Source organism: Haliotis rubra, unplaced genomic scaffold, assembly GCF_003918875.1.
Source record: "Haliotis rubra isolate DU_JTF1 unplaced genomic scaffold, ASM391887v1 Scf178, whole genome shotgun sequence".
Lineage (NCBI taxonomy): Eukaryota > Metazoa > Mollusca > Gastropoda > Lepetellida > Haliotidae > Haliotis > Haliotis rubra.
The window spans coordinates 1,223,486-1,250,716 of NW_025765758.1; the positions used below are offsets into that span (position 1 = coordinate 1,223,486).

General features: G+C 42.9%; 2 protein-coding genes and 1 long non-coding RNA gene across 3 annotated transcripts in view; 2 read left to right on the forward strand and 1 right to left on the reverse strand.

Annotated features, from left to right (window-relative positions):
* The first annotated feature begins 474 nt into the window (after positions 1–474).
* Positions 475–24,101, forward strand: LOC124273201 (peroxidasin homolog). Its single transcript, XM_046708420.1, has 12 exons — positions 475–601; positions 5,989–6,076; positions 8,528–8,670; positions 9,251–9,430; positions 10,203–10,284; positions 10,682–10,692; positions 16,803–16,985; positions 17,292–17,390; positions 17,763–18,477; positions 18,656–18,825; positions 22,632–22,734; positions 23,578–24,101. The coding sequence occupies exons 1-12, from the start codon at positions 475–477 to the stop codon at positions 24,059–24,061; spliced, it is 2,385 nt and encodes a 794-aa protein (XP_046564376.1). The 3' UTR covers positions 24,062–24,101.
* LOC124273218 lies at positions 19,931–22,033 on the reverse strand. The gene is made up of 2 exons (XR_006897578.1): positions 21,003–22,033; positions 19,931–20,971 (listed from the first exon to the last, which is right to left on the reverse strand). It is a non-coding gene; the product is annotated as an uncharacterized LOC124273218 (long non-coding RNA).
* A 2,993-nt stretch (positions 24,102–27,094) lies between the features above and the next one.
* LOC124273216 (peroxidase-like) overlaps positions 27,095–27,231 on the forward strand; it is a 29,728-nt gene continuing 29,591 nt past the window's right edge. The window contains exon 1 of the mRNA XM_046708432.1: positions 27,095–27,110. The gene's annotated coding sequence lies outside the window, so the exon portion shown is untranslated. The remainder of the gene's footprint in view (positions 27,111–27,231) is intronic.

The following is a 27,231-nucleotide window of genomic DNA, read 5'->3' on the forward strand; positions in this document are numbered from 1 at the left end:
GTATATGACCAGATGGTGGCCACATGAATACGTGCAAACACCAAGTTGCGGGTACAGCAACGTGCAGTGAACTTGGACAAAGGACTGTGACTATGTGTCCCAGTCCACCCAGCTGTGAATGGGTACCTCGTTAGGATGAGAAGGCCACAATAACTCGGTGCGCCTAGTGGCTGCAAGAGTTGTATGATCCCCAGTGAGTTGAGATTGATAACACGATGTGCCGTTGAGACTGACATTTTCGAGGGAAAAAATAACAGCGCCTTGAGCAAGCACTAGTTGCCTGGATATGTGCGCTATCCTTTAATAATAATAATTATATAGATCTATGTAAAACAGTCCATCCAGGGCGAATTCCACGCCTAAAGATGAATGATGTCTAGACCTCATGCATGAATGCATTCAACTCAAAAATGCGATGCATACTTATCAATGTGAGATATGGTCAGTTTTTTATTCTCTTGTTTGTCTCCAGACATGGGGTCGAGGTTCCTACTCTTCATCGTGGCTGTCGTGGCCATGAAACAGACGGTCGAAGCCCAACCCACAGCTCCATTGACGGCTTCTGCCGAAATACAGCAAGACATCCAGTTCCTTGAGTCTGGTAAGTAACACTATACACTTAATGTATGTCAACCATAAAAGGTTCTTTCTACCATTACATCGATTACATACACGTGAAGATCCAGGTTCGAGTTGAACACGTGACGGTCTGGATTTGTTAGAATTGGTCTTCAGCACCCGAAGCTTGTCGTAGAAGGCGACGAACGGGATCGGGTGGTCAACCTCGCTGACTTGGTTGACACATGTCATCGTATCCCAATAGCGTAGATCGATGCTAATGCATCGAGTCCGGACTCGATTATTTACAGACCGCCACTTGAATATTGCTGAGTGTGGCGTTAAACAACAACCCAACCAACTACAACACAAACGATTAACTCTCGTAGCTGTAGTGCTTAGCAAAATAGAGTGAGTGAGTTTAGTTTTACGCCGCATTTAGGAATATTCCAGCAATATTATGGCGGGTGACACCAGAAATGGGCTTCACATGTAGTACCAATGTAGGGAATCGAACACGGCCTTCGGCGTGACAAGCGAATGCTTTAACCACCAGGTTACCCCACAAAATAGAAGATACAATGTGATGAATACAAGTGACGAATCACTGTACAATATATAATAATAATAATAATAATAATAATAACAATAATAATTAGGCTCAGGCTCGTCAGGCTCCCCATTGTTCTCGGTGCCCTTGGTTTGGTACCTCCTGATCTCTTGGCGCAGATCAGGAGAGTGCCCGGGTTCTCCACCGGGAGCACAGCCCTTCTGACACTCTGGGTAATGCAGAAGGCTGCAGTGTTGGGGAGCCTTCATATTCTCCGGAAGGTTCTTGGTGGGTTCGACTAGGCAGCGTTTCCTGGGAGAAGTCCCATTCGCTGTCTGGGCTGCGTGTAGAGGGGGGCAAGGGCCCTGAGCTGATGATGAGCCTTACCAGCCTGACTGTGCCAGGATCACCCGAACCCTCTCTGCTGCATACTATCTTTAATCTGTAAAACATAATAATAATAATCACAATCATAATCATAATAATCATAATTATCATAATAAATGTGAACTTATAATGCGCCTTTTCCATGCACTAGGCCCATGCTCAAAGTGCTAACAAAGTGGGTGGATAATATACATATATACAATGAGGGACTAGTACAATGATGGAACATATTTAGGACGTTGTCCCTGTTTAATTCTTAGAAAACTCACTTCACTTTCTGAAAAGTCATGACTGAATATTTCTTGAAGAATCTGGGAAGTTGATGTTACAATGGAACAGAATCATTTTACATTGGATGTGGAATTTGCAAATGTAATTTGTGCAGTTTCTAAATAAAACAAAACAACAACAACAGAGAACCAAATGTTGTTTTTCTTTAGACTTATCTGCAACTACAACCTGAATAGGGAAATCTAAAAAATAACGCTAACCAATTTTTTTCGATGATTGGTCGTTGGCATTGAACCAATCATCAATTGTGAGATTTCAACCAATTCCCAACACTACTGTTTGGGAAATAGCTAGCGATCATTGATGGTGCCAGGTGTTCATAAAAATGATAGCATGGTCTCGCACCTGTACAGTTCAGCACAAACGATACATCATGAGAATACAGGCGAATAATTGATACTATGTCTCACAACAATATGTCACAGTTCAGCACAAACGATACATCATGAGAATACAGGTGAATAATTGATACTATGTCTCACAACAATATGTCTCAGTTTACAGCATTTGAAATGTAAACTGCCTACACAACCGTTGTCAACACAAAACATCCTTGTCATTCAAACATGCCAATATTCAGTAAACCTACAGGTAGACAATGATTCAGTTGTCATGTTGCGTTTGTCATTCTGGTTATCAAACGACGCTTTTTATTTCTTTTTATCTTAATATATTCCCTTAAATGCTGGTAAGAATAACTTAGGATACCTGTAGGCTGTACTGGAGGTATTTTTTTCTGAAAATGCTGACACTTATCGCTTTTGAAGAACTTAATATCCAACAATTAAAAGAAGTTCTGCTTATTCTCTGACGTGGACTTAAATCTGACTGTCGCGCCTCAATACCTACGACTCTCAACCAGGAAGAGCGTCTCTCAAAGGTACTTCCCCGGTATCCGCATCAACGCACTTTCTTTTCAATCTGAAACAGTATCTCAAAGTACTTCTGGCTTGTCATCTCTAAATGCCAACGGGGCGGTGTGGTAGTGGTTAAAGCGTTCAGTCGTCATGCCGAAGGTCCGGGTTCGCCTCCAGACATTGGTACAACGCGTGGAACCCGTTTCTGGTGTGTCCCGCCGAAATATTGGAATATTGTTAAAAGCGGCGTAAGACCATACCCAACACTCTTAATGAGAAGAGGTTGGCAGTGGGGTTGCCTTGTGGTTAAAGCATTCGCTCGTCACGCCGAAGACCCGGGTTCGATTCCCCACATAAGGGCACACTGTTAAGAGCCCATTTTTGGTCTCCCCCGCCGTTATATTGCTGGAATATTGCTAAAGGCGGCGTAAAACTGAACTCAATCACTCAAAATGTGAACAGCCTACAAATTGACTAATACACACATTTCACAGGTGCGCGTTTAATTTCAGGGCAGTCTATAACTGTTATAAATTTCGCCGACAAATAGCCTTGAATATTACATGATATGCTGTTTTTTTTATAACTGTCCTTCGTTGACCGGTGTTTGTGATCTGAATGGATTCATCGTGTATTTAGAACTTGTTTTAGTCACGATATGGCTGAAATACTGTCACACGGGTTCGATTTTCTACATGGGTACAATGTGTGAAGCCCATTTCTGGTGTACCCGCCGTGATATTGCTGGAATATTGCTAAAAGCGACGTAAAACTAAACTCACTCACTCACTCAAATACTGTCGGTGTGACTTTAAATTTTAACTCACTCAATCACTCATTTGAATACCACTGACATTATAAATATTATCTCGAGGCCATTGCGTACGTCTGAGATGGGAGTTTGAATGCAGGCACATTTTTATAGGAAATTTCTATCAAGAAGTTTGAGATGTTGCCTGTAGGCTGTCATTCGCCTGTAAACTGTACAACATTTGTTACATAATGTTTAGTTAACGAGCGATGGATTTACTCAGTGGAGAAGTTCCTGGTCTTTTATAATTATTGAGCGAGTAAGTTTTTAAGACATACAAAGGAGTTGCATGAAATGTCAAAGTGACAGGCGTCCTCACGTTGCTACCCTCATTTCCCCTCCCCTTTTACCCGTGAAGATCCGGGTTAGAATTCTTCTACTGCAACCCGTGCTTCTAGAAGCGACTAACGGGATCGGGTGGTCAGGCTCGCTGACATGGTTGACACATGTTTTTTGTTTTTTTATAGATTTTGTCTCTATTTGTATATGTGTAATTCGTATTATTCATAATTGCCAAAACTACTTATATTTGTGATCCCATCGAACTAGAATAACACAAACAATGAATTAAAATTTACATTAAACAGTATTGGATTAGAACTAACATTTATTAAATATTTATCTCCTTGTGGATAACTGACCCGTGAACATCCGGGTTAGAATTGATTTTCAGTAACCCAAGCTTCTCTTAAGAGGTTACTAACGGGATCGGGTGGTCATGCTCGTTGGCTTGGTTAATACATGTCGGGGCGGTGGGGTAGTCTAGTGGTTAAAAGCGTTGGCTCGTCACGTCTTAGACCCGGGTTCGAATCCCCACATGGGTACAATGAGTGAAGCCCATTTCTGGTGTCCCCCGCCGTGATATTGCTGGAATACTGTTAAAAGCAGCGTAAAACCAAACTCAGTCAGTCAGTGACACAAGTCATCGTATCCTAACTGCGTTAATCGATGTTCATGCTGTTGATCACTGGATCCCTTCAATGTAGATGAAGTTTTTTTGTTTTTTTAAAAATATTTTTTTATTTATTTGTTCCCATGGTTACAAAGTCAATAACAAGGGTATATGGTAGCAACAGGCACAGAAAAGGTGAAGATACATTGCTGTAGAGATATATTGGTAATTAGTTGCTGAATACTGGGATGAGCGAATTCCATTTAAGATTGAATTTCTCGATTTCATTGTTTCTCTTTGAAATAAATTTTCTACAGAAAATATCTCTTTTAATACTTTTTATAATTACGGAATTTTGGAATTGATTTTTTTATATTACATAAATTGATATGTTTTTTGGCAGAGATAATGATTTGATTTAGTAATACATCATTATGCAATGTACCAAACCAAATCAAATATTTTGTGATGTTTATTTTTCGTGGTAAATAGTTATTAATCCAGAGTTCGAGATCATTCCAGAATTTCATGCTTTCACAGCATTCCCAATAAACATGACAAATGCTCTCAGAAACATTATTGCAAAACTACACAAATCATTGTCAATCAGGTTCATTCTCGATAATTCTTTTTTAGTATAAATAACCCTTTGCAAAAATCTGTATTGAAAATCAAGAAGTTTAACGTCTTTCAATCCATGTCTATAAGAGTTAAAAAATTTGTACCAATCAAACTCACAATCATTGAATGTAGTTTCCCATTTAGTACAAATTTCAAGTTTATCATTTTTAGAAATCAGCTTGTCATAAAATATTCTTGAACCTTTGGAGAGCTTTAACATATTTCTTTGGTAAACATTGATGTATAAATTGTAGGAAGGAATGATGCTTGTCCTTTTTTAATAACATTTTTCCAAATATCAGGTAAGATGTGAAGTAGATATTTATAAATAGTGTCCCTCTTATTTTGTATTTTATCTTTAACTTTTCAAATGGCATAAATCCATGTTCATCACATAAATCCTTTACTGTCAATAAGCCCTTATCCGCCCAGTGAATAATAACATGGCAAGGGTTTTTATAATAGTGATTGAGCCATAATGGTTCGGCAAGAATGTAATCAATATTGTCAGAATCAGCATTGAACTTTTTGCAATAATTGTTCCATGCTTTTAAAACATCTTTCCAATAAGGGTTTTCAATGTTGAGTATTTTGTCAATATTTGCTCCATACTTTAAGATATCATTATAAGGTATCTTACAAGGATTATTGTCGGATGATGTAATGTAGATGAAGTTGATGTCACACGTTTGCACAAGTTTACAAACTAATGCATACTTTTCTTACACAATGAACCTGTTACGGTCGGGATTAGAATTGGTCTTCAGAAAACCATGCTTGTCGCAAGTGGCGACTAACGGGATCGGGCGGTCAACCTCGCTGACAAGGTTGACATATGTCATCGTATCCCAATTGCGTAGATCGATGCTCATGTTGTTGATCACTGGATTGTCTGGTCCAGATTCGATTATTTACAGACCGCTGCCATATAGCTGGAATATTGCTGAGTGCTGCGTAAATCAACAAAACAAACAAACAAACAATCTTCCCCCCTCTATTTTTCTCAGTCGTTGTGTTTCAGGTGTTGACCGGCTCGGAGGGAAATCTACATCGGAACTACACGCTGCGTTCATCTCAACAAAACCAGAGGCGATAAAGCTCGGCCAAGCGTACAGAGAAAAGCTTCTGGCGAAACTTGCGGTCACTTCTGCAGCCAAACCCTCTAAAGTAAGTTCATCACAAAGGATAAATATTTATGCGCAAAACTCTCAACGATCATTTTAATGTTACTTCGAAGTCTCATTTCATGCTGTGTTTTGAAAACACAAAACTTATACATAACTTTTAATGCAGAAGGTAATGTATTTTAAGATTTGATATTATCATAATTAATATTAATAATATGATATTATTATCAACTGGGATTGTTAGAGTCTGTGTCCTCGGTTGCCTCCCACAGGGTGATATCCTTAGTCTATATTATTCAAAGAATATTATATATACTGTTTTAAACGTAGAATATTTGACATTTTAAGTTTGGCTAAGATTGCCAATTATCGCTAGTGACTAAAGGGATGGTTTAAATCTAGAAAAAATGCAGTTAGTCTCCTTCGTGTCTAGTACGGTAATTTACCGCCAGTCAGCCAGTGTGTACATTGTATTGTCGTGAACAGTGAAAGAAATGAAAGGTTTCATGCTAGTTTTAAATCTGTAGATCTGATATTCTAGTTCTTTAACTGTCCTTTGCCAACAGGTTTTATAATATAAATTTCTGCATTACCAATGTGTAGTCCATTTGGCTCAAAAGCGGACCGATGAATTGCAATCTAACTCGAAAGCTAATAAACATAACATATTCAATGAAACGCTGATCATAATCAAAACATCATACCCACTCTGTGAGGTTTTTGCAGAATTTTTGTCCTAAAAATAATAAAGTTGTTTAACAAACTATCATTTAAATATTGACAGTTCACTGTCTGTTACGAGGGAGGAGTGCTGAGAAAGGGACAGCCAGGTGTTCGAGAAGCACGTTCACAGACAAAGTTATTTATTCATTAACCTGTGCTGTGCCGTCTCCATCCGTTCTCGAACACCTGGCTGTCCTTTTCTCTGCACTCATCCCTCGTAACAAACAGTGAACTGTGTCAATATTTTAATGATAGTTTGAACTTTTAATTTTAGGACATAAATTCTGCAAAACCTCACAGAGGGTATGATGACATGTCATAGATCACGATATGTCTGAAAACGGACTATATTGTACACATATCATCACGATATGTAAACCTATTGCCATAAATAGTAAACCTTTTGCCAATTATTTTTTGCTCGTTTGTTGTTTAACGCCGCACTCAGCAATATTCAAGCTATATGAGGGGGCATGTGAATATTCGAGTCTGGACCAGACAATCCAATGATTGACATTGTGAGCATCGAATCTATGCAGTTTGGATACGATGACATGTGTCAACCAATTCAGCCAACCTGACCACCCTACCCAGTTAGTCGCCCCTTACGACAAGCATGGCTTGCTGAAGATCAATTTTAACAATGATCTTCACGGGGTTGTTTTGCAAATTGGACCATGTAGGGATTCAAACCTGAATGATTCCGAAGCAAGCGGGATGTATTCCCAAAGCAGGGAACATCCACTTATCTTTTCATGAACGCCTACTACTATCTATTGAAAATCATCCTCTGACCCGTGAAGATCCGGTTAGAATTGATCTTCAGTCACCTATGCTTGTCGTAAAAGGCGACTAACGGGATCGGGTGGTCAGGCTTGCTGACTTGGTTGGCACATGTAATCGTATCCCAGTTGTGTAGATCGATGCTCATGCTGTTGATCACTGGATTGTCTTACACCGCCGCCATATAGCTGGAATATTGCTGAGTGCGGCGTAAAACGAAACATACTCACTCCTCCTCCCGTGGCGCTACGAGCATGAACAATTGTGTGGATACAGGCGCTATTAGCTGCCAAATATAAACAATGTAATCCCTGTTCCCACCTCTTTAGCAACATGAACCGTCTCTTGTGACGCATCAATGCGACACATATAAAGTTTTAAAAAGTACAATGTTGTGTGATTTCATAGCTGTAGACACAACAACTATATATCATATGATTTGCATGGTGTGAGGTGGTGTTGGAGAGCTTTGTAGCTTGGGTGTGGCCAATTGCCTTTGAGCAAATCTATTTTAAAAATCTATCTTATCTATCAATTCAATTGCTTTTTGTTTTATTGATAGTTTTAGCTGTTTAGATCTCCACATTTAGAAGTTGTTATTCAAAACCAACAACTCGTTTTTTTTGCTGACCTCTCATTGGGGCGATGGGGTAGTCTAGCGGTTAAGGCGTTCGCTCGTCACGCCGAACACCCGGGTTCGATGCCCCACATGCGGACAATGTGTGAAGCCCATTTCTGGTGTCATCCGCCGTGATATTGCTGGAATATTGCTAAGAGCGGAGTAAAAGCTCACTCACTAACTCTTGCTCCCTCGTTTTCTGTTTTTAAACATTTTCTAAATAATTTAGCCTCTTTGGAACACTATTTCCTTGCATAAATTATAATAATTAATTAATTCGATTTTGATAATTGATGTCAATCAATCAGAAACAACTGCCCCATTTCCATCACGTGCAACATAACCGACAAGTTCCGGTCAGCGGACGGCAGCTGTAACAACATCCAACATCCTGACTGGGGACAGAGCTTCATCCCAATGAGGAGGTTCCTTCCACCACAATATGGCGACGGTGAGCTGCGTGCATGGTTTTGTTAGATGGTTTACCAAGTTTGTGTGTAATGGACCCGTGAAGATCCGAGTTAGAATTGATCTTCAGTAATCCATGCTTGTCGTAAGTGGCGACTAACGGGATCGGGTGGTCAGGCTCGCTGACTTGGTTGATACATGTCATCGTATCCCAATTGCGTAGGTCGATGCTCATACTGTTGATCACTGGATTGTCTTGTCCAGACTGGATTATTTACAGATCGCCGCCATATAGCTGGAATATTGCTGAGCGCGGCGTAAAACTAAACTCACTTACTCACTTTTAAAAGTGACCTAGGGGCGGTGGAGTAGCCTAGTGGTTAAAGCGTTGGCTCGTCACGACGAAGACCCGGGTTCGAATCCCCACATGGGTACAATGAGTGAAGCCCATTTCTGGTGTCCCCCGCCGTGATATTGCTGGAATATTGCTAAAAGCGGCGTAAAACCAAACTCAGTCAGTCAGTCAGTCAGTCAGTCTGTGACCTGCATTACTTCGGGCGTTCCTCCCACAAAATGTTATCATTGTTAAAAGTTGCGTTTACTCAACTCGCTTATGATTGCAGGTATATCATCGCCCCGAACCACTGGAAGTGACGGAAGCCCGCTTGTAAGTGCACGTCTTGTCAGTACCACTCTTCACACCCCTGACGTCGACGCTTCGTCACAGAGTGACGTCACACACATGGTCATGCAGTGGGGTCAGTTCCTGGATCATGACATCACCAATACCCCTATAGAACGAGGTCAGCAGAAACTATAACTACTGGTTTGTTAACCTTGGTTTTGTAATGATGCATTTTATATGATATCTTGTTCGTAATTGTACACACCTTCTTTCCTTAGTGTCGGACTTTCACATTCACAAGCATATTTATCCGCCTCTCTAAAATTGCTGGGGGAGTTTGGTACATGAATCATATTTGATAATCCTATTTTGCAAGTGGACAGTAGGAGCAGTATCCAACGAATATGGCGTACAAGCATCCTGAAAATACAATACATATCTACAAAATGATTCTGCCGGAATTATATATATTGGGGGCACGAAAAGAAAATACCAGCGCCTTGAGCATGCACTAGTTGCGTGGATATGTGCGCTATAAAAATATCCTATAATAATAATAATTAAAAGAAATGGCGTCAATGTGATTTTAATGCGTTTATGGACAAATGAACGTAAAATAAAAAGTAAAGGCATAAATATAAACGGTTTTTCGTGGATACGCAAACGCAAAAAATATTCAAAATAAAAAAAGTCCAGTCATTAAGTAAAGTGTTCAACAATGATCTACACCTTTACATAAATAACTTGTCCTATGCTTTACAAGAACGTTTATCACTGTCCGTTGGGAAATGTATTGTTAAATACAACAGCATACTTTCAGAAGAAACGACAAGAGAAAACGGCACAATTGCTTTGGAAACATTTTCTACTTTCTAATAAGATTGGTCGTTTTAATAAACCTTTAGCCTTGATATGAATCAAATAAAAGTATAACATATTGTTATGTACAGGCACTGACGGAGCTGCCATAACATGTTGTAAGGAGGACGTCCAAGGCGGAGCCCCATCCCCTGCCTTGAATCTCAGTGAGAGGTACTTGTAACCTTGAATTCCCCTTGACAAGTATTTGTAGCCTTGAACCTCACTAGCAGGTACCTGTTACCTTGAATCTCACTAAGAGGTACCTGTAGCCTTGAGTCTTACTAAGAAAGTAAGATTGTTTATGGATAACAACTTCTTTTATTATATATGATGAGACGTTTCGGTATGGATTCTTATACCGTTGTCAAGCAAGAGTGAAGTACTACATCACAGAACAGACTTATATACATGAACAGGGATTAAGTAATAACAACATGTAGGTATGAATCAAGGGGATTAACAACAACAACAAGGCACGGTGGTAATAATGTAGTGAAGGTAATAATGAGTCTTACTTGCAGATACCTATCATATTGAATACCCTCAGCAGGTACCTGTTACCTTGAAGTTTACTAAGAGGTACCTGTAGCCTTGAGTCTTACTGAGAGGTACCTATAACACTGAATACCCCTGGCAGGTACCTGTAACCTCCCTTCTGACAGGTAGCTGTAGCCTTGAATCTTACTGAGAGGTACCTGTAACCTTGAATACCCCTGACAGGTAGCTGTAGCCTTGAATCTTACTGAGAGGTACCTGTAGCCTTGAATCCTCCCCTGAGGTACCTGTAGCATCCTTTACTGACAGGTACCTATAACACTGAATACCCCTGAAAGATACCTGTATCCTTGATTCTTACTGAGAGGTACCTGTACCCTTGAATACCCCTGACAGGTACCTGTAGCCTTGCATCCCCTCTGACAGGTACCTGTAGCCTGATTCTTACTGACAGGTACCTGTAGCCTTGAATACCCCTGACAGGTACCTGTAGCCTTGATTCTTACTGACAGGTACCTATAACACTGAATACCCCTGAAGATACCTGTAGCCTTGATTCTTACTGAGAGGTACCTGTACCCCCCTGACAGGTACCTGTAGCCTTGCATCCCCTCTGACAGGTACCTGTAGCCTCGAATCTTACCGTGGGGTACCTGTAACAATGAATACCCCTGGCAGGCACCTGTAGCCTAGATTCGTACTGAGAGGTACGCGTAGCCTTGAATACCTCTGGCAGGTACCTGTAACCTCCCTTCTGACAGGTATCTGTAGCCTTGAATCTTACTGAGAGGTACCTGTAACACTGAATACCCCTGGCAGGTACCTGTAACCTCCCTTCTGACAGGTAGCTGTAGCCTTGAATCTTACTGAGAGGTACCTGTAACCTTGAATACCCCTGGCAGGTACCTGTAGCCTTGAATTCCTACTGACAGGTAGCTGTAGCCTTGAATCTTACTGAGAGGTACCTGTAGCCTTGAATCCCTCTGACAGGTACCTGTAGCCTTGATTCTTACTGACAGGCACCTATAACACTGAATACCCCTGAAAGATACCTGTATCCTTGATTCTTACTGAGAGGTACCTGTACCCTTGAATACCCCTGACAGGTACCTGTAGCCTTGCATCCCCTCTGACAGGTACCTGTAGCCTTGATTCTTACTGACAGGTACCTGTAGCCTTGAATACCCCTGGCAGGTACCTGTAGCCTTGATTCTTACTGACAGGTACCTATAACACTGAATACCCCTGAAAGATACCTGTATCCTTGATTCTTACTGAGAGGTACCTGTACCCTTGAATACCCCTGACAGGTACCTGTAGCCTTCCATCCCCTCTGACAGGTACCTGTAGCCTCGAATCTTACCGTGGGGTGCCTGTAACAATGAATACCTCTGGCAGGCACCTGTAGCCTAGATTCGTACTGAGAGGTACCCGTAGCCTTGAATACCTCTGGCAGGTACCTGTAACCTCCCTTCTGACAGGTATCTGTAGCCTTGAATCTTACTGAGAGGTACCTGTAACACTGAATACCCCTGGCAGGTACCTGTAACCTCCCTTCTGACAGGTAGCTGTAGCCTTGAATCTTACTGAGAGGTACCTGTAACCTTGAATACCCCTGACAGGTACCTGTAGCCTTGATTCTTACTGACAGGTACCTGTAGCCTTGATCCTTACTGACAGGTACCTGTAGCCTTGCATCCCCTCTGAGAGGTACCTGTAGCCTTGATTCTTACTGACAGGTACCTGTACCCTTGAATACCCCTGACAGGTACCTGTAGCCTTGCATCCCCTCTGACAGGTACCTGTAGCCTTGATTCTTACTGAGAGGTACCTGTACCCTTGAATCCCCCTGGCAGGTACCTGTAGCCTTGATTCTTACTGACAGGTACCTATAACACTGAATACCCCTGAAAGATACCTGTATCCTTGATTCTTACTGAGAGGTACCTGTACCCTTGAATACCCCTGGCAGGTACCTGTAACCTCCCTTCTGACAGGTACCTGTAGCCTTGATTCTTACTGACAGGTACCTATAACACTGAATACCCCTGAAAGATACCTGTAGCCTTGATTCTTACTGAGAGATACCTGTACCCTTGAATACCCCTGACAGGTACCTGTAGCCTTGCATCCCTCTGACTGGTACCTGAGTGACAGGTTCAGGTATTCATGGAGGTGGGAGAGTGACAGGTTCAGGTATTCATGGAGGTGGGAGAGTGCCAGCAGGTTCAGGTATTCATGGAGGTGGGAGGAGTGACAGGTTCAGGTATTCATGGAGGTGGGAGAGTGGCAGGTTCAGGTATTCATGGAGGTGGGGAGAGTAACAGGTTCAGGTATTCATGGAGGTGGGAGAGTGACAGGTTCAGGTATTCATGGAGGTGGAGGTGGGAGAGTGACAGGTTCAGGTATTCATGGATGGAGGTGGAGAGTGACAGGTTCAGGTATTCATGGAGGTGGGAGAGTGACAGGTTCAGGTATTCATGGAGGTGGGATTCAGGCAGGTTGAGGTATTCATGGAGGTGGGAGAGTGACAGGTTCAGGTATTCATGGAGGTGACAGGTTCAGGAGGACAGGTTCAGGTATTCATGGAGGTGGGAGAGTGGCAGGTTCAGGTATTCATGGAGGTGGGAGAGTGACAGGTTCAGGTATTCATGGAGGTGGGAGAGTGACAGGTTCAGGTATTCATGGAGGTGGGAGAGAAACAGGTTCAGGTATTCATGGAGGTGGGAGAGTGACAGGTTCAGGTATTCATGGAGGTGGGAGAGAGCAGGTTCAGGTATTCATGGAGGTGGGAGAGTGACAGGTTCAGGTATTCATGGAGGTGGGAGAGTGGCAGGTTCAGGTATTCATGGAGGTGGGAGAGTGACAGGTTCAGGTATTCATGGAGGTGGGAGAGTGACAGGTTCAGGTATTCATGGAGGTTGGAGAGAAACAGGTTCAGGTATTCATGGAGGTGGGAGAGTGGCAGGTTCAGATATTCATGGAGGTGGGGAGTAACAGGTTCCGGTATTCATGGAGGTGGGAGAGTGACAGGTTCCGGTATTCGTGGAGGTGGGAGAGGTGAAACGGTTTCAGGTATTCATGGAGGTGGGAGAGACAGGTTCAGGTATTCATGGAGGTGGGAGAGTGGCAGGTTCAGGTATTCATGGAGGTGGGAGAGTGACAGGTTCAGGTATTCATGGAGGTGGGGGAGAGTAACAGGTTCAGGTATTCATGGAGGTGGGAGAGTGACAGGTTCAGGTATTCATGGAGGTGGGAGAGTGACAGGTTCAGGTATTCATGGAGGTGGGAGAGTGACAGGTTCAGGTATTCATGGAGGTGGGAGTAACAGGTTCAGGTATTCATGGAGGTGGGAGAGTGACAGGTTCAGGTATTCATGGAGGTGGGAGAGTGGCAGGTTCAGGTATTCATGGAGGTGGGAGAGTGACAGGTTCAGGTATTCATGGAGGTGGGAGAGTAACAGGTTCAGGTATTCATGGAGGTGGGAGAGAAACAGGTTCAGGTATTCATGGAGGTGGGAGAGTGAGACAGGTTCAGGTATTCAGGGATGGGTGGGAGAGTAACAGGTTCAGGTATTCATGGAGGTGGGAGAGTGGCAGGTTCAGGTATTCATGGAGGTGGGAGAGTGACAGGTTCAGGTATTCATGGAGGTGGGAGAGTGACAGGTTCAGGTATTCATGGAGGTGGGAGAGTGACAGGTTCAGGTATTCATGGAGGTGGGAGAGTGACAGGTTCAGGTATTCATGGAGGTGGGAGAGAAACAGGTTCAGGTATTCATGGAGGTGGGAGAGAGAGTTCAGGCAGGTTCAGGTATTCATGGAGGTGGGAGAGTAACAGGTTCAGGTATTCATGGAGGTGGGAGAGTGACAGGTTCAGGTATTCATGGAGGTGGGAGGGCAGGTTCAGGTTGGCAGGTATTCATGGAGGTGGGAGAGTAACAGGTTCAGGTATTCATGGAGGTTGGAGAGGTAACAGGTTCAGGTAGGTATTCATGGAGGTGGGAGAGTGACAGGTTCAGGTATTCATGGAGGTGGGAGAGTGACAGGTTCAGGTATTCATGGAGGTGGGAGAGTGACAGGTTCAGGTATTCATGGAGGAGGAGAGGGAGAGTGGCAGGTTCAGGTATTCATGGAGGTGGGAGAGTGACAGGTTCAGGTATTCATGGAGGTGGGAGAGTGACAGGTTCAGGTATTCATGGAGGTGGGAGAGTGGCAGGTTCAGACAGGTTCAGGTTCAGGTATTCATGGAGGTGGGAGAGTAACAGGTTCAGGTATTCATGGAGAGGTGGGAGAGTGACAGGTTCAGGTATTCATGGAGTTCAGGTATTCATGGAGGTGGGAGAGCAACAGGTGGAGGTATTCATGGAGGTGGGAGAGTGACAGGTTCAGGTATTCATGGAGGTGGGAGAGAAACAGGTTCAGGTATTCATGGAGGTGGGAGAGTGACAGGGTTCAGGTATTCATGGAGGTGGGAGGTGGGAGAGTGGCAGGTTCAGGTATTCATGGAGGTGGGAGAGAAACAGGTTCAGGTATTCATGGAGGTGGGAGAGTGACAGGTTCAGGTATTCATGGAGGTGGGAGAGTGGCAGGTTCAGGTATTCATGGAGGTGGGAGAGTGACAGGTTCAGGTATTCATGGAGGTGGGAGAGTGACAGGTTCAGGTATTCATGGAGGTGGGAGAGTGGCAGGTTCAGGTATTCATGGAGGTGGGAGAGTGACAGGTTCAGGTATTCATGGAGGTGGGAGAGTAACAGGTTCAGGTATTCATGGAGGTGGGAGAGTGACAGGTTCAGGTATTCATGGAGGTGGGAGAGTGACAGGTTCAGGTATTCATGGAGGTGGGAGAGTGGCAGGTTCAGGTATTCATGGAGGTGGGAGAGTGACAGGTTCAGGTATTCATGGAGGTGGGAGAGTGACAGGTTCAGGTATTCATGGAGGTGGGAGAGTGACAGGTTCAGGTATTCATGGAGGTGGGAGAGTAACAGGTTCAGGTATTCATGGAGGTGGGAGAGTGACAGGTTCAGGTATTCATGGAGGTGGGAGAGTGACAGGTTCAGGTATTCATGGAGGTGGGAGAGTAACAGGTTCAGGTATTCATGGAGGTGGGAGAGTGACAGGTTCAGGTATTCATGGAGGTGGGAGAGTAACAGGTTCAGGTATTCATGGAGGTGGGAGAGTGACAGGTTCAGGTATTCATGGAGGTGGGAGAGTGACAGGTTCAGGTATTCATGGAGGTGGGAGAGTAACAGGTTCAGGTATTCATGGAGGTGGGAGAGTGGCAGGTTCAGGTATTCATGGAGGTGGGAGAGTGGCAGGTTCAGGTATTCATGGAGGTGGGAGAGTGGCAGGTTCAGGTATTCATGGAGGTGGGAGAGTGGCAGGTTCAGGTATTCATGGAGGTGTGGAGAGTGACAGGTTCAGGTATTCATGGAGGTGGGAGAGTGGCAGGTTCAGGTATTCATGGATGGAGGTGGGAGAGTGACAGGTTCAGGTATTCATGGAGGTGGGAGAGAGTCAGGGCAGGTTCAGGTATTCATGGAGGTGGGAGAGTAACAGGTTCAGGTATTCATGGAGGTGGGAGAGTGACAGGTTCAGGTATTCATGGAGGTGGGAGAGTGGACAGGTTCAGGTATTCATGGAGGTGGGAGAGTGGCAGGTTCAGGTATTCATGGAGGTGGGAGAGTGGCAGGTTCAGGTATTCATGGAGGTGGGAGAGTGGCAGGTTCAGGTATTCATGGAGGAGGGAGAGCGGCAGGTTCAGGTATTCATGGAGGTGGGAGAGAGGCAGGTTCAGGTATTCATTGAGGTGGGAGAGTGACAGGTTCAGGTATTCATAGAGCTGGGAGAGCTATAGACTCCATTGCTGAGGGCTGTCATTGGCTGTATATTGAGGTTCGAGAGGTAGAAAATAGGTTCAAAGCCTCATGGGCGGTGGAAGTATAAGATGCTCAGAGATTACAGAGCGGTTTGGGTGTACCAAGTTGAGATATTCTCCGAAGGTTAAGAATGACAAGGATGTTCGGGCGTTTTAATTTAAGTGTCCAATTGATGTATTTTCAATTCTAAGTCTATATTAAGGTCGCGACTGTCCAAGTCGTGTTGTGAAATCAACAGGAACTGGTAAACCTGGTGCACCTTCTTCCAATATGGGTTCCACCAAATCATGCCCAAAACGATCTGTGGTGTGATGTCTAGTCGGAGATGGAACTTCCTTGATTATCCTCCAGTCCGGAGTGTTTGTCCCTGATCATACTCAACCACGTCATCGTCTTGTAGTTCCAGCAGAACAACTGAACCAACTGACTGCTTACATAGATGCGTCGCAAGTGTATGGTTCCACCGAGGAGGAACAGCATGAACTACGTGCTAACACTGGAGGTACGTCATACGACACGCATAGCCGACACTTGGTGCTCTCACGGACACATGGTGTCATTACTTTTCCTTGATCCGTCTACACAACTATCACTTGATGATGTGTTTCATCAGCAAATTATGATTTTACTGATCATTAAAATAACTGGAGGTATGTCATACAACACACATTGCCGATAGTTTTGGCTTTTTCGAACACCTGGTGTAGTAACTGATTGTCTTCAACTAAATAAAGTGTATGTCAGTGTGTCTGTGGAATGCAGATATAAGAAGGACTAATTTCAGTGATTCCAACTTACCTACTTTCAGGTTTGCTGAGAACATCATCTGACAATCCGGAATTGCTTCCCAGAAACTCCATCCCGGATTGTGTAACTTCCACTGAACCCAACTTCTGTTTCAAGGCAGGTATGTATCTCACCTTGTTGGACTTTGCATCTCGTCACCTGTGTGTGGCGCTGACATGATTACGTCAGACCTGGATTAGAATCCACGATCATACATTTCTATCTTTCCCAAGGGACGCAACTCTGCTAAACGAATTGCGCCACATAGACAACTGGGCCCCACGTGGTCCCTTTTTCCGTGAATATAAGGTTACGATATGTTTATTATTCATGAAAGATACTGTCCTGTCAAAAAGTACAGCCTGACCTGCTTTATATCGTGTCTCAATCATTCCTACAATTGTGGATACTTTTGAAAGGTAAATATATCCATGCAGTACCAAACAGAAAAACTCAAAATGCCCCATTTGAGTCTTCCATTATCTGTGTTCAGGTGACGAGAGAGTGGACGAGCACATGTCTCTGACAAGTATGCACACCATCTGGCTACGGGAACACAACAGAGTGGCCAGGAAGCTTGCAAGTATCAACCCGCACTGGGATGATGAGCGGCTGTTCCAGGAAGCCAGGAGGATTGTGGGAGCCATGATGCAGCACATCACCTATGCTGAATTTCTTCCCCTGGTCCTCTCCCCTACATTTTACAAAAAATATAAACTCCGTCCATCTTCTGGTCCTGTTAATATTTACGATGCCCGTGTTGATGCAAGTGTCCACAACGCCTTTGCTACAGCTGCCTACCGCTTTGGACACTCCATGCTAAGATCCTTCTTTAGTCGTCCAAACAGGAGATATAAAGGTGGAAAAGATCTTCAACTAAGAGACTCATTTGGAAACACATCTATCATCATTTCATCATCAGGTGATGCTATAAATAGACTGACAAGAGGGCTGGTGGTTGATAGGGCCAATTCTGTGGACAGACACGTAAGTCCTGAAGTTTCCGACTTCCTTTTCCCAGATGATGAAGGCAATAGTCTTGATCTGGTGTCTTTAAACATTCAGCGTGGCCGTGACCATGGTCTACCAGGATACAATGATTGGCGGAGGTGGTGTGGATTCCCGGAAGCTAAAGATTTTAAAACCAGCCGTGGAGGACTTTATGAGCATTCTGTCAAGGCGGCGGCAGCTTTTCAATCGTTGTACAGGTGAGTGCTCCGAGCATTGGGGACTGAATCAGAATTTAACGTTACATTTGAAGTACTGATACCACATAGTGATAAGGACGAACCGAACAGCAATGTGAAGGTGCAGAGTAGGTTTAAGATTGTGTGCCCATTCTCAAGTCAAATTGCAACTGAAGATGTAAAACGTATCCTATTTTAGATCTCCCAGCGACATTGATCTGTTCTCTGGAGGCATATCAGAATGCCCAGTTCCTGGAGGTCTGGTGGGGAACACCTTTTCTTGCATTATCGGCCGTCAGTTCGAGCTGCTCAAGATCGGCGACAGATTCTGGTATGAGACGGATGACAAGGATGTTGGGTTTACACCAGGTATGCATTACATAAGTTATCACATTCAGCGGAGGTTGACATTTGCAATTATCAGACCCACATCAGGTTTTATTTAGGTTTTGTTTTAGGAGCCGGAGCTGGATAAAACCTGATGTGGGTGTGATAATTCTCAATGGCAACCTCCACGAATGTGATCATGCATTTATTTTACCGACTTTTTTCAAGCTATCATCAGTAAAAACATTTTGACAAAAATAGCAGTTCGATTGACATTGAATGACCTATGAATACATCACGTGACATGAACCAACTGACTGACGCTTTATTCATGTAGCAGGTTATAAGGCATTGATTGTCCATCGGAAAAAAATTACCCACCGGGTGGACGGTGTATATGGAAATGTGTTCAGGGTCACGTGGACCAATCAGATATCGAGGTTCTTACATTAGGTAGGATAACCGTTGTTATTCTAAGTTACATATCCCCCAATACAAACACCATTAAAGGCACAATGTCACACATTTCCAACAATATTTTGGCCTATATTATACATATTGGGGCATATGCACTCACGTTAGCTTCCTATTGATGCAAATAATACTTTTTTAATAACTTTATTTCTGTTCACCGGTACATGTTTTACAATTAAATGAATAGTTCATAGTTCAATACATATAGTATCTAATCAAAATGGGTATGATAATTCAGTAGCTGATGGTTATGGCTTTTACAGGAGATATATTGTTCAGGTAAACGGGCAATGACATATTGACCAGTATTTCTTGAATTTAGTGTAATCTTAAGTTATGAGTAATAAGGGTGAGTTATAAGGATGAGTTATAAGGATGAGATATATCTGTCTAAATGATATGTATTGGTTATATCTCTGTTGATATATTGGAGATGTGGTGGCCGTTTCGATAGTTTGCATTTATACACATTGAATTTAGTTATATTTATGATCAGATTTACAACATCATTTCGCTTTTCATAATAGCCAAATAAGATATGTTGTTTGATAAAATATAGTTTATTCCTGTTTTCTCCTCGATCCAATCTTCTAGTTCTCTCCATATACGGCTAACTTTTGTACATTCGTAAAAGAGGTGTGTTATTGATTCAATGTCAGTTTACATAAGTCACATTTATTATTGTTCGTATATTTCATTTTATGTAGGAGGTCGTTCGTGGGTATTATTCTGTAAATGATGCTGTGTTGAAACCATTGTAGTTTGCTGTTTGTATGTGTGCGGAAGGGTGTATAATGTATGGTTTTCCATTCTTGTTCTGTCAGGGTACATCTGAGATTGTTCTCCCATTTCCGAATGTGTTTACTGGTCTTAATGTCAAAAAGGTTTGTGTTTTGATGTGTCATAGAATATACGACAGCCTCTTTTCGTTTCACATACATCTTTGATGAAATATGGCAGAATTGGTGTTTGGAGTTTTGATTTAAGTTTAATGCATTTGCTTTTAACATAAGAGTCAACTGATTCAATTATGCCTTGATATTCAAGGAAGTTTGTTTTATGTGATATTTCCTCTGAAGGGAAGAAAGGTTGAAATAATTTCCGTCGTTATCAACGAGGTCATTAATGTAGTGGATGGCCTTATCAGAGTAGTGTTTATAGACAAAGGTGCTTCCTCCTATTCTAATGTTCTTATTGTGCCATACAATTTGGGAAAGGATATCGTATTCGTTTTTGGCATTTTCACATTTAGAGTTTAGGTATAACTCCCAGCATTTCAGGACATCCCTCAAGAAGGGGTTTGTTCCTCGATTTGTTGGTTTATATGTCAGGTTATCTTCATTATTTATGAGGTGGTCGCGTGTTATTGATAGGAAATCATTCAAGAGTTTTTGAATTATATATGTCTTGCGTTCAGTAGTCGTCTAATCCATGATATTTTTTTAGAAGATATTATCCGCCTTATGTTTGGAGCTCGTAGTCCTCGTTCATCATTTGGTTCTGAAAAATTATTTTTCTGCCAATTTTATCGGGTTTGTTTTTCCCTACAATCCGAAGCAGAGTGATTCGATTTCTTTAAATAGTTTATCGTTAGGATCTGGAAGCGACGCGAATAGATGGTTGAGTTTTGGTAAGATATAGCTTTTTAATATGGTATTTCTTCCTTATGGAGTTAGATTACGTTGTAACCATATATTCATAATTGACTTAATGCCTTTTAGTTTGTCCTTATAATTTGTTTCGACCATTTCCGCCAGGTTGTGTGTAAAGGTGATGCCTAAAAGGGTGAAACTTTTCTTTTCCCAGTCTAATTTCCATTGTGTACATAATATTACACTTGAAGAGCGTTGTGAACCTATCCAAAATAGTTGTGTTTTACTCCTGTTTATTTTAAGGCCTGAGAAAGCAGAGTACGTATCTCGTGTGTTAAGCGCACTCTGTACGCAGGCTTCATTTCCATTTAGAATCAGCGTTGTATCGTCAGTGAACTGTGATATGAGGTATTCGGTGTTTCCGATTTTTATTCCTTTGATATTTTCATTGTGACGTAGCATTATCGCTAATATTTCTGCGCATAATACGAATAAATATGGGGATAATGGGTCACCTTGTCTGCAGCCTCTGTGATACTAAAGAAATCTGTTCCGAATCCATTAATAAGAATGCTGGATCTAATATTACGGAAACATGTTTCTATCCAGTGCTTGAAAGTTAAAGAAAGTCAAAACATTTTGTATAAAGTTCCAGTCCACCGAGTCGAAAGCTTTTTCGAAATCAATTGATAAAAGCAATCCAGGTATTTCCATGCATTCCGTATAATCCATTATATCCTAGACGAGTCTTGTGCATTCTCCAATATATCTGTTTGTTATAAAACCTTTTTCTTCGTTTATTATTTCGGGTAATACTGTTTTAATTCTATTTGCGATTGCTGAAGAAGCTATCTTATAGAAGACATTTAATAGGGATATCGGGCTCCAATTTTTTAGATGCTGTTTTGATTTGTTCTTTTGGGGAAACAGGTTATTAGGCCTTGCGTCTGGCTTACTGACAGTGAGCCATTATTATAGCCAAAATTAAGCGATCGTATCAAGTATTTATGTAAAACTAGCCAAAAGAATTTGTAAAATTCGACTGTGAACCCTGAAGGCCCAGGGCTTTTTCCGTTTTTTAATTTTTTCAAGGATCGTAATACTTCATTGTAGTTAAGTTCGCCTTCTAAACTACGTTGCTGTTTATTGTTCAGTTTTGGGGAGTTAATGTTTTCAAACAAGTTTTACAGGTTTATATTTTGACATATCTGTTTACTGTAAAGGTTTTTATAATAATTATGGGTTTCGCTTAAGATGTCTTCCTTGTTTGTGAGAATCTCTTCTCTTTTATTTTCTAGTCTTGTAATTGTTTTATTGATATAATTTCTGGTCTCAAGGGAGAGGAAGAACTTGGTTGGTTTTTCCCCCTTTTCTACCTAGTCTGCTTTTGATCGCATTATTATTCCAATAAAAGACTTATTATCCCTTACGACTTGCCTGAAATCGATGTTGTCGATGTTTGCCGAACTGGTTTCAATCACATAGTTGTGCCTAAGATATTCGTAAAGAGCGTTCCAAGGGACATAACTCTATGGGGGTTCGCTTGAAATAATGTGTTCGGCCGGTCGAGGGCGCAAGAATCGATTTAATGCAACGTTGCATTAATTCATTCGAACTTTTTAATTTAATATTGTAATCTAAATACGTAATTATTTTGGGCAATAAATTATATGTTAGTTAGTATAATTGAGAGAAATGCAGTAAGTTTCTTTTTAGAGAAGTGTGGTGTGACATTGTGCCATTAAATATGTGCTACTGCGAATGATTATCCTCTTCCATTAGATCAGCTGACTGAACTCCGCCACACGTCTCTCTCCCGAGTGGTCTGCGACAACACCAACACAAAGAAGATTCAGCCTAACGCTTTCAAGAGGGCAGGAAGAGGGTGAGTTCCTTGCGTACACACTTGAGGTGAGGTGAGGTGAAATTGGGTTTAACGTCGTGCTTGAGAATATTTCGCTCATATGACGACGTGCATGCGTGTGTATGTGTATGTGCGGCTGCTTGTACTAGCCCAGACTGAAGCTGGTTTTATAGTGCTAGCCCACTGAGATACCACGCCGCAGTGAAGCATGAATACCCGACTCAGACACATTATACTGACTCCGAGCCGACCAGTCATTGTTGTACCCATTAATGCCGAGCGCCAGGCAGGGACCAACAAGTACCATATTTTAACGTCTTTTGGTATGACGCGGTCGGGGATCGAACCCGCAACCTTCCGCTCTCCGGGCGGACGCTCTAACCACTACACCACGGAGGCGGTGTACACACTTGAAGTATGAACGAAATAGAATCATAAAACTACAATAACTTTCAAAGATTATGCAAAGATTAGATTTTACTGATGCATGCCGACTTTGCTATGCATTATTAATACGGTGAGTGAGTGAGAACGGTTTTTCGCTGCAGCGGTGGTTAAGCAATATGATGTGGGCCGGAATGAGGGACACGTATGTTAACCATGTAGGGAATAGAACCCAGAGTGAAAAGCGAATATCAACTAGATTTCCCCTGGATTGTTATAGTGCGTATGTTGGCTTCCAGCTCTAATTTGGAGTGAAAAGGGCATGCAAAGCTACCAACATACACATGGTTCTCATGTGGGGAGTAAACCCCGGATTTTCGGCTCGACAAGCGAACGTTTTAACAACTGTGCTACACAACAGTCGAGAACGTCTTCACCTTGGAAGTATAATGAAAATGGTTTTGGTTGTGATTGTTACAGGAACACCCTCAGGTGGTGCCGTCAACTACCCAAAGTAAACCTTCGTGCCTGGCGGGAGGTTCAACAGGGTGTTTGGTCCGCCTGGTCACCCTGGTCCGCCTGTAAACGCGGATGGAGGACTCGGAGAAGGTCCTGTACGAAGAGAGGTCGAAAATGTACTGGATCGAAGAAGCAGAAAGAGGCGTGCGGCTCAGACTGTGGGTTCCAGCAGTGGGGGGCGTGGGGCAGCTGTGTGCAGGGATGTCGCTACAGGAGACGGGTCTGCGACTGCAGGAGCTGCGGCCGCGGAGAAGACTTCGGCACTGACAATTGCAAGATAAAAGGGAAGCGTGGTCGCAAACGTATTTGTGCCAAGTTGTATGGATATGTAAAACGTGGTACTTCAATACATACTTGTCCAAATAAAAGTCTATTCGATTTCCATTCCTGTGTTGCCGAGTCGGGGTCGGGGTCAGGGTCAGGGTCAGGGTCAGAGTCCCCATAAGTGTACCGCACGTCGCTTGAATAAGACGTATATTGTTGTAGCGCTTCTGTACTTTTTTTCTCCTAAGATTTGTTTATATTTGTAAAGTATCCATTTAATAATAATAATAATAATAATAATAATAATAATGTGTCCATTTATATAGCGCCAAACTCCACACTAGGTATGCTCATAGCGCTAACAATCAATTACCCCAGATAACCCAAGCTGCCTGTTAGGCGCTAGAAGGTTATAGTCATTTGACTTTTTTCCACCGGGTACCCATTTTCCTGCTGGGTGAACAGAGACAATTTTGAACAAACTCACTTGCCTAAGGTGAGACCACATGTGCCACATGTGCTTCATTGTGGTGCAGGAATCGAGTCCTAGAAACTCTCAGGAGTCAAGCTGCCAAACACGGTCACCATTTAGCAGTAGTGTTGTCGCCAACGTGAGTGTGAAACTCCAATTGCAATTTCCTTTGTGTTACCTAAGTCTTAATACCTTTTTGTCCAAAGCGTTCAAGTGTTAATGGTATACACACACGGGTTGACATTTGCCTGCCACTGCAGCGTATAGCGTTGGCCTATTTGGCGTGAGTGAGTGAGCTTAGTTTTACGCCGCACTCAGCAAAATTCCAGCTACATAGTGACGGTCTGTAAATAATCGAGTCTGGACCCGACAATCCAGTGATCAACAGCATGAGCATCGATCTGCGCAACTAGGATACGGTGACATGTGTCAACCAAGTCAGCGAACCTGACCACCCGATCCCGTTAGTCGCCTCTTACGACAAGCATGGGTTGCCAAAGATGAATTCCAACTCGGGTCTTCATGGGTAGGCCTATCTGGAAGTTTGGACTGACACTCACAGCAACTAGCTTTTATTTATTACTGTTAACGTGACTAGCTGCCCGCAGGATGCAGATGATTTTAATCACAAATGTGTCCACTTTGGAGGTCGACTTAAGAGTAAGTGACTAAACTTTTACACCGCTTTTAGCAATATTCCAGCAATATCACGGCGGGGGACATCAGAAATAGGCTTCACACATTATACCAATGAGAGGAATCGAACCCAGATGCAAGGCAGCATGAGCGAACGCTTTAACCACTAGGCTACCCCATCACCCCCACGTCAGAGATATATTACTACTTCTGGTAATCGTCACTATAGTGGTGGTATGGTGTGGTTGTATTGTAAAGATACGACCTACACGGTGTTTAGACAGAAGCCAGCCTTCATATTATAAAAAAAGCGTATATATGATGCAATAACTTATAATGGGGCGGTGAGGTAGCCTAGTGGTTAAAGCGTTTGCTCGTCACGCCGAAGACCCGGGTTCGATTCCCCACATGGGTACAATGTGTGAAGCCCATTTCTGGTGTCCCCCGCCGTGATATTGCTGGAATATTGCTAAAGGCGGCGTAAAACCAGACTCACTCACTCACTCACTATAACTTATATCTTGACCGTGTAGCCTGGAGCGGAAAAGGGCGATATTGACTGAAGCGCCATGCAATGATCAATGTGTGGCCGCGGATCACATCACTTCGCTCTCTGCCGTTATTGATCAAAATGTGCGGCGGCAATGCTGTTTGTCTTGGTTGTCTATTCCTATTTTCACAACACGGATACCATCGATGGGCTCAATCATTCATAAAAGTTTCACCCACAAAATCCTTGATCATGAAACACATTAAATACACTCGCTATGTGTTCTCGACCAACAAACACGTATTTAGCAGGTCTGAGTCGTCGCACAGTATGAGATCCACGAATTACTTTGAAGCGAGTGAGTGAGTGAGTGAGTTTAGTTTTACGCCGCACTCAGCAATATTACAGCTATATGGCGGCGGTCTGTAAATAATCCAGTCTGGACAAGACAATCCAGTGATCAACAGTATGAGCATCGACCTACGCAATTGGGATACGATGACATGTGTCAACCAAGTCAGCGAGCCTGACCGCCCGATCCCGTTAGTCCTCTTTCACGACAAGCATGGGTTACTGAAGATCAATTCTAACCCGGATCTTCTCGGGTCCTTTGAAGTGAGACTGGTGTGGCATCTTACATAAACGTAAAGTGCAAAACGACGATCAGGTGATGGGGTGTGGAAGATATGTCTCTGAATCCTCACGTTTTGACGCTGAAGCAAAAATTACAAGCCATGAGCTGCTCATAGAACACCTAGCATCTGAAATAAATGTGTTGATCAACCTAGCCTCTCAACTGAAGTTGTGTTCCTCTTAGGGGAAGTGGTGTTCCTCTTAGCGGAAGTGGTGCTCCTCCTAGCTGAAGTGGTGTTCCTCTCAGGTGAAGTGGTGTTCCTCTTAGCTGAAGTGGTGTTCCTCTAAGGTGAAGTGGTGTTCCTCTAGCTGAAGTGGCATTCCTCTTTCCTGAAGGGGTGTTCCTCTTAGCTGAAGTGGTGTTTCTCTCAGGTGAAGTGGTGTTCCTCTCAGCTGAAGTGGTGTTCCTCTTAGCTGAAGTGGTGTTCCTCTCAGCTGAAGTTGTGTTCCTCTTAGGGGAAGTGGTGTTCCTCTTAGCGGAAGTGGTGTTCCTCCTAGCTGAAGTGGTGTTCCACTAAGGTGAAGTGGTGTTTCTCTACCTGAAGTGGCATTCCTCTTACCTGAAGGGGTGTTCCTCTTAGCTGAAGTGGTGTTTCTCTCAGGTGAAGTGGTGTTTCTCTCAGGTGAAGTGGTCTTCCTCTCAGCAGAAGTGGTGTTCCTCTCAGCGGAAGTAGTGTTTCTCTTAGCGGAAGTGGTGTTCCTCCTTGCTGAAGGGGTGTTCCTCTTAGCTGATGGGGTTTTTCACCTTGTCTCCAAACTGGTACGGGTGTTTCACCTTGTCTTCGAACTGTTGCGGCGTTGACCTGGCCCAGAATAAATGACAAAACAAATATGAAGCACAGACATTTCATGCAGTGCGTTCAACTGCTCGATGGTGACGTTTCTTTTCAATTAGCGCATACTGCACGGGATTCTTGTGCGATTTGATCGTCGGTGCCAGAATAATTGAATGGCAGCCGATTCGAAGTCACACATAACCTTAAACAAGCAGGGCAGAAGGTAAGAAAACTGTTTACTGTAAAAGCCCAGAGGGGTAAAAATGTTTGTTGTAATTTTCTGTTTTAAAATTGGTAATAACCACTTTTTTCTGGTAATTACCACTTTTGAAACTAGTATTTAG

Coding starts and splice junctions, on each gene's coding strand:
- LOC124273201 (XM_046708420.1), top strand. CDS start 475: ATGGGGTCGAGGTTCCTACTCTTCATCGTGGCTGTCGTGGCCATGAAA. Junction 6,077..8,527: donor GCGATAAAGCTCGGCCAAGC/GTACAGAGAAAA, acceptor TCAATCAATCAG/AAACAACTGCCCCATTTCCA. Junction 22,735..23,577: donor TTCAAGAGGGCAGGAAGAGG/GTGAGTTCCTTG, acceptor TGATTGTTACAG/GAACACCCTCAGGTGGTGCC.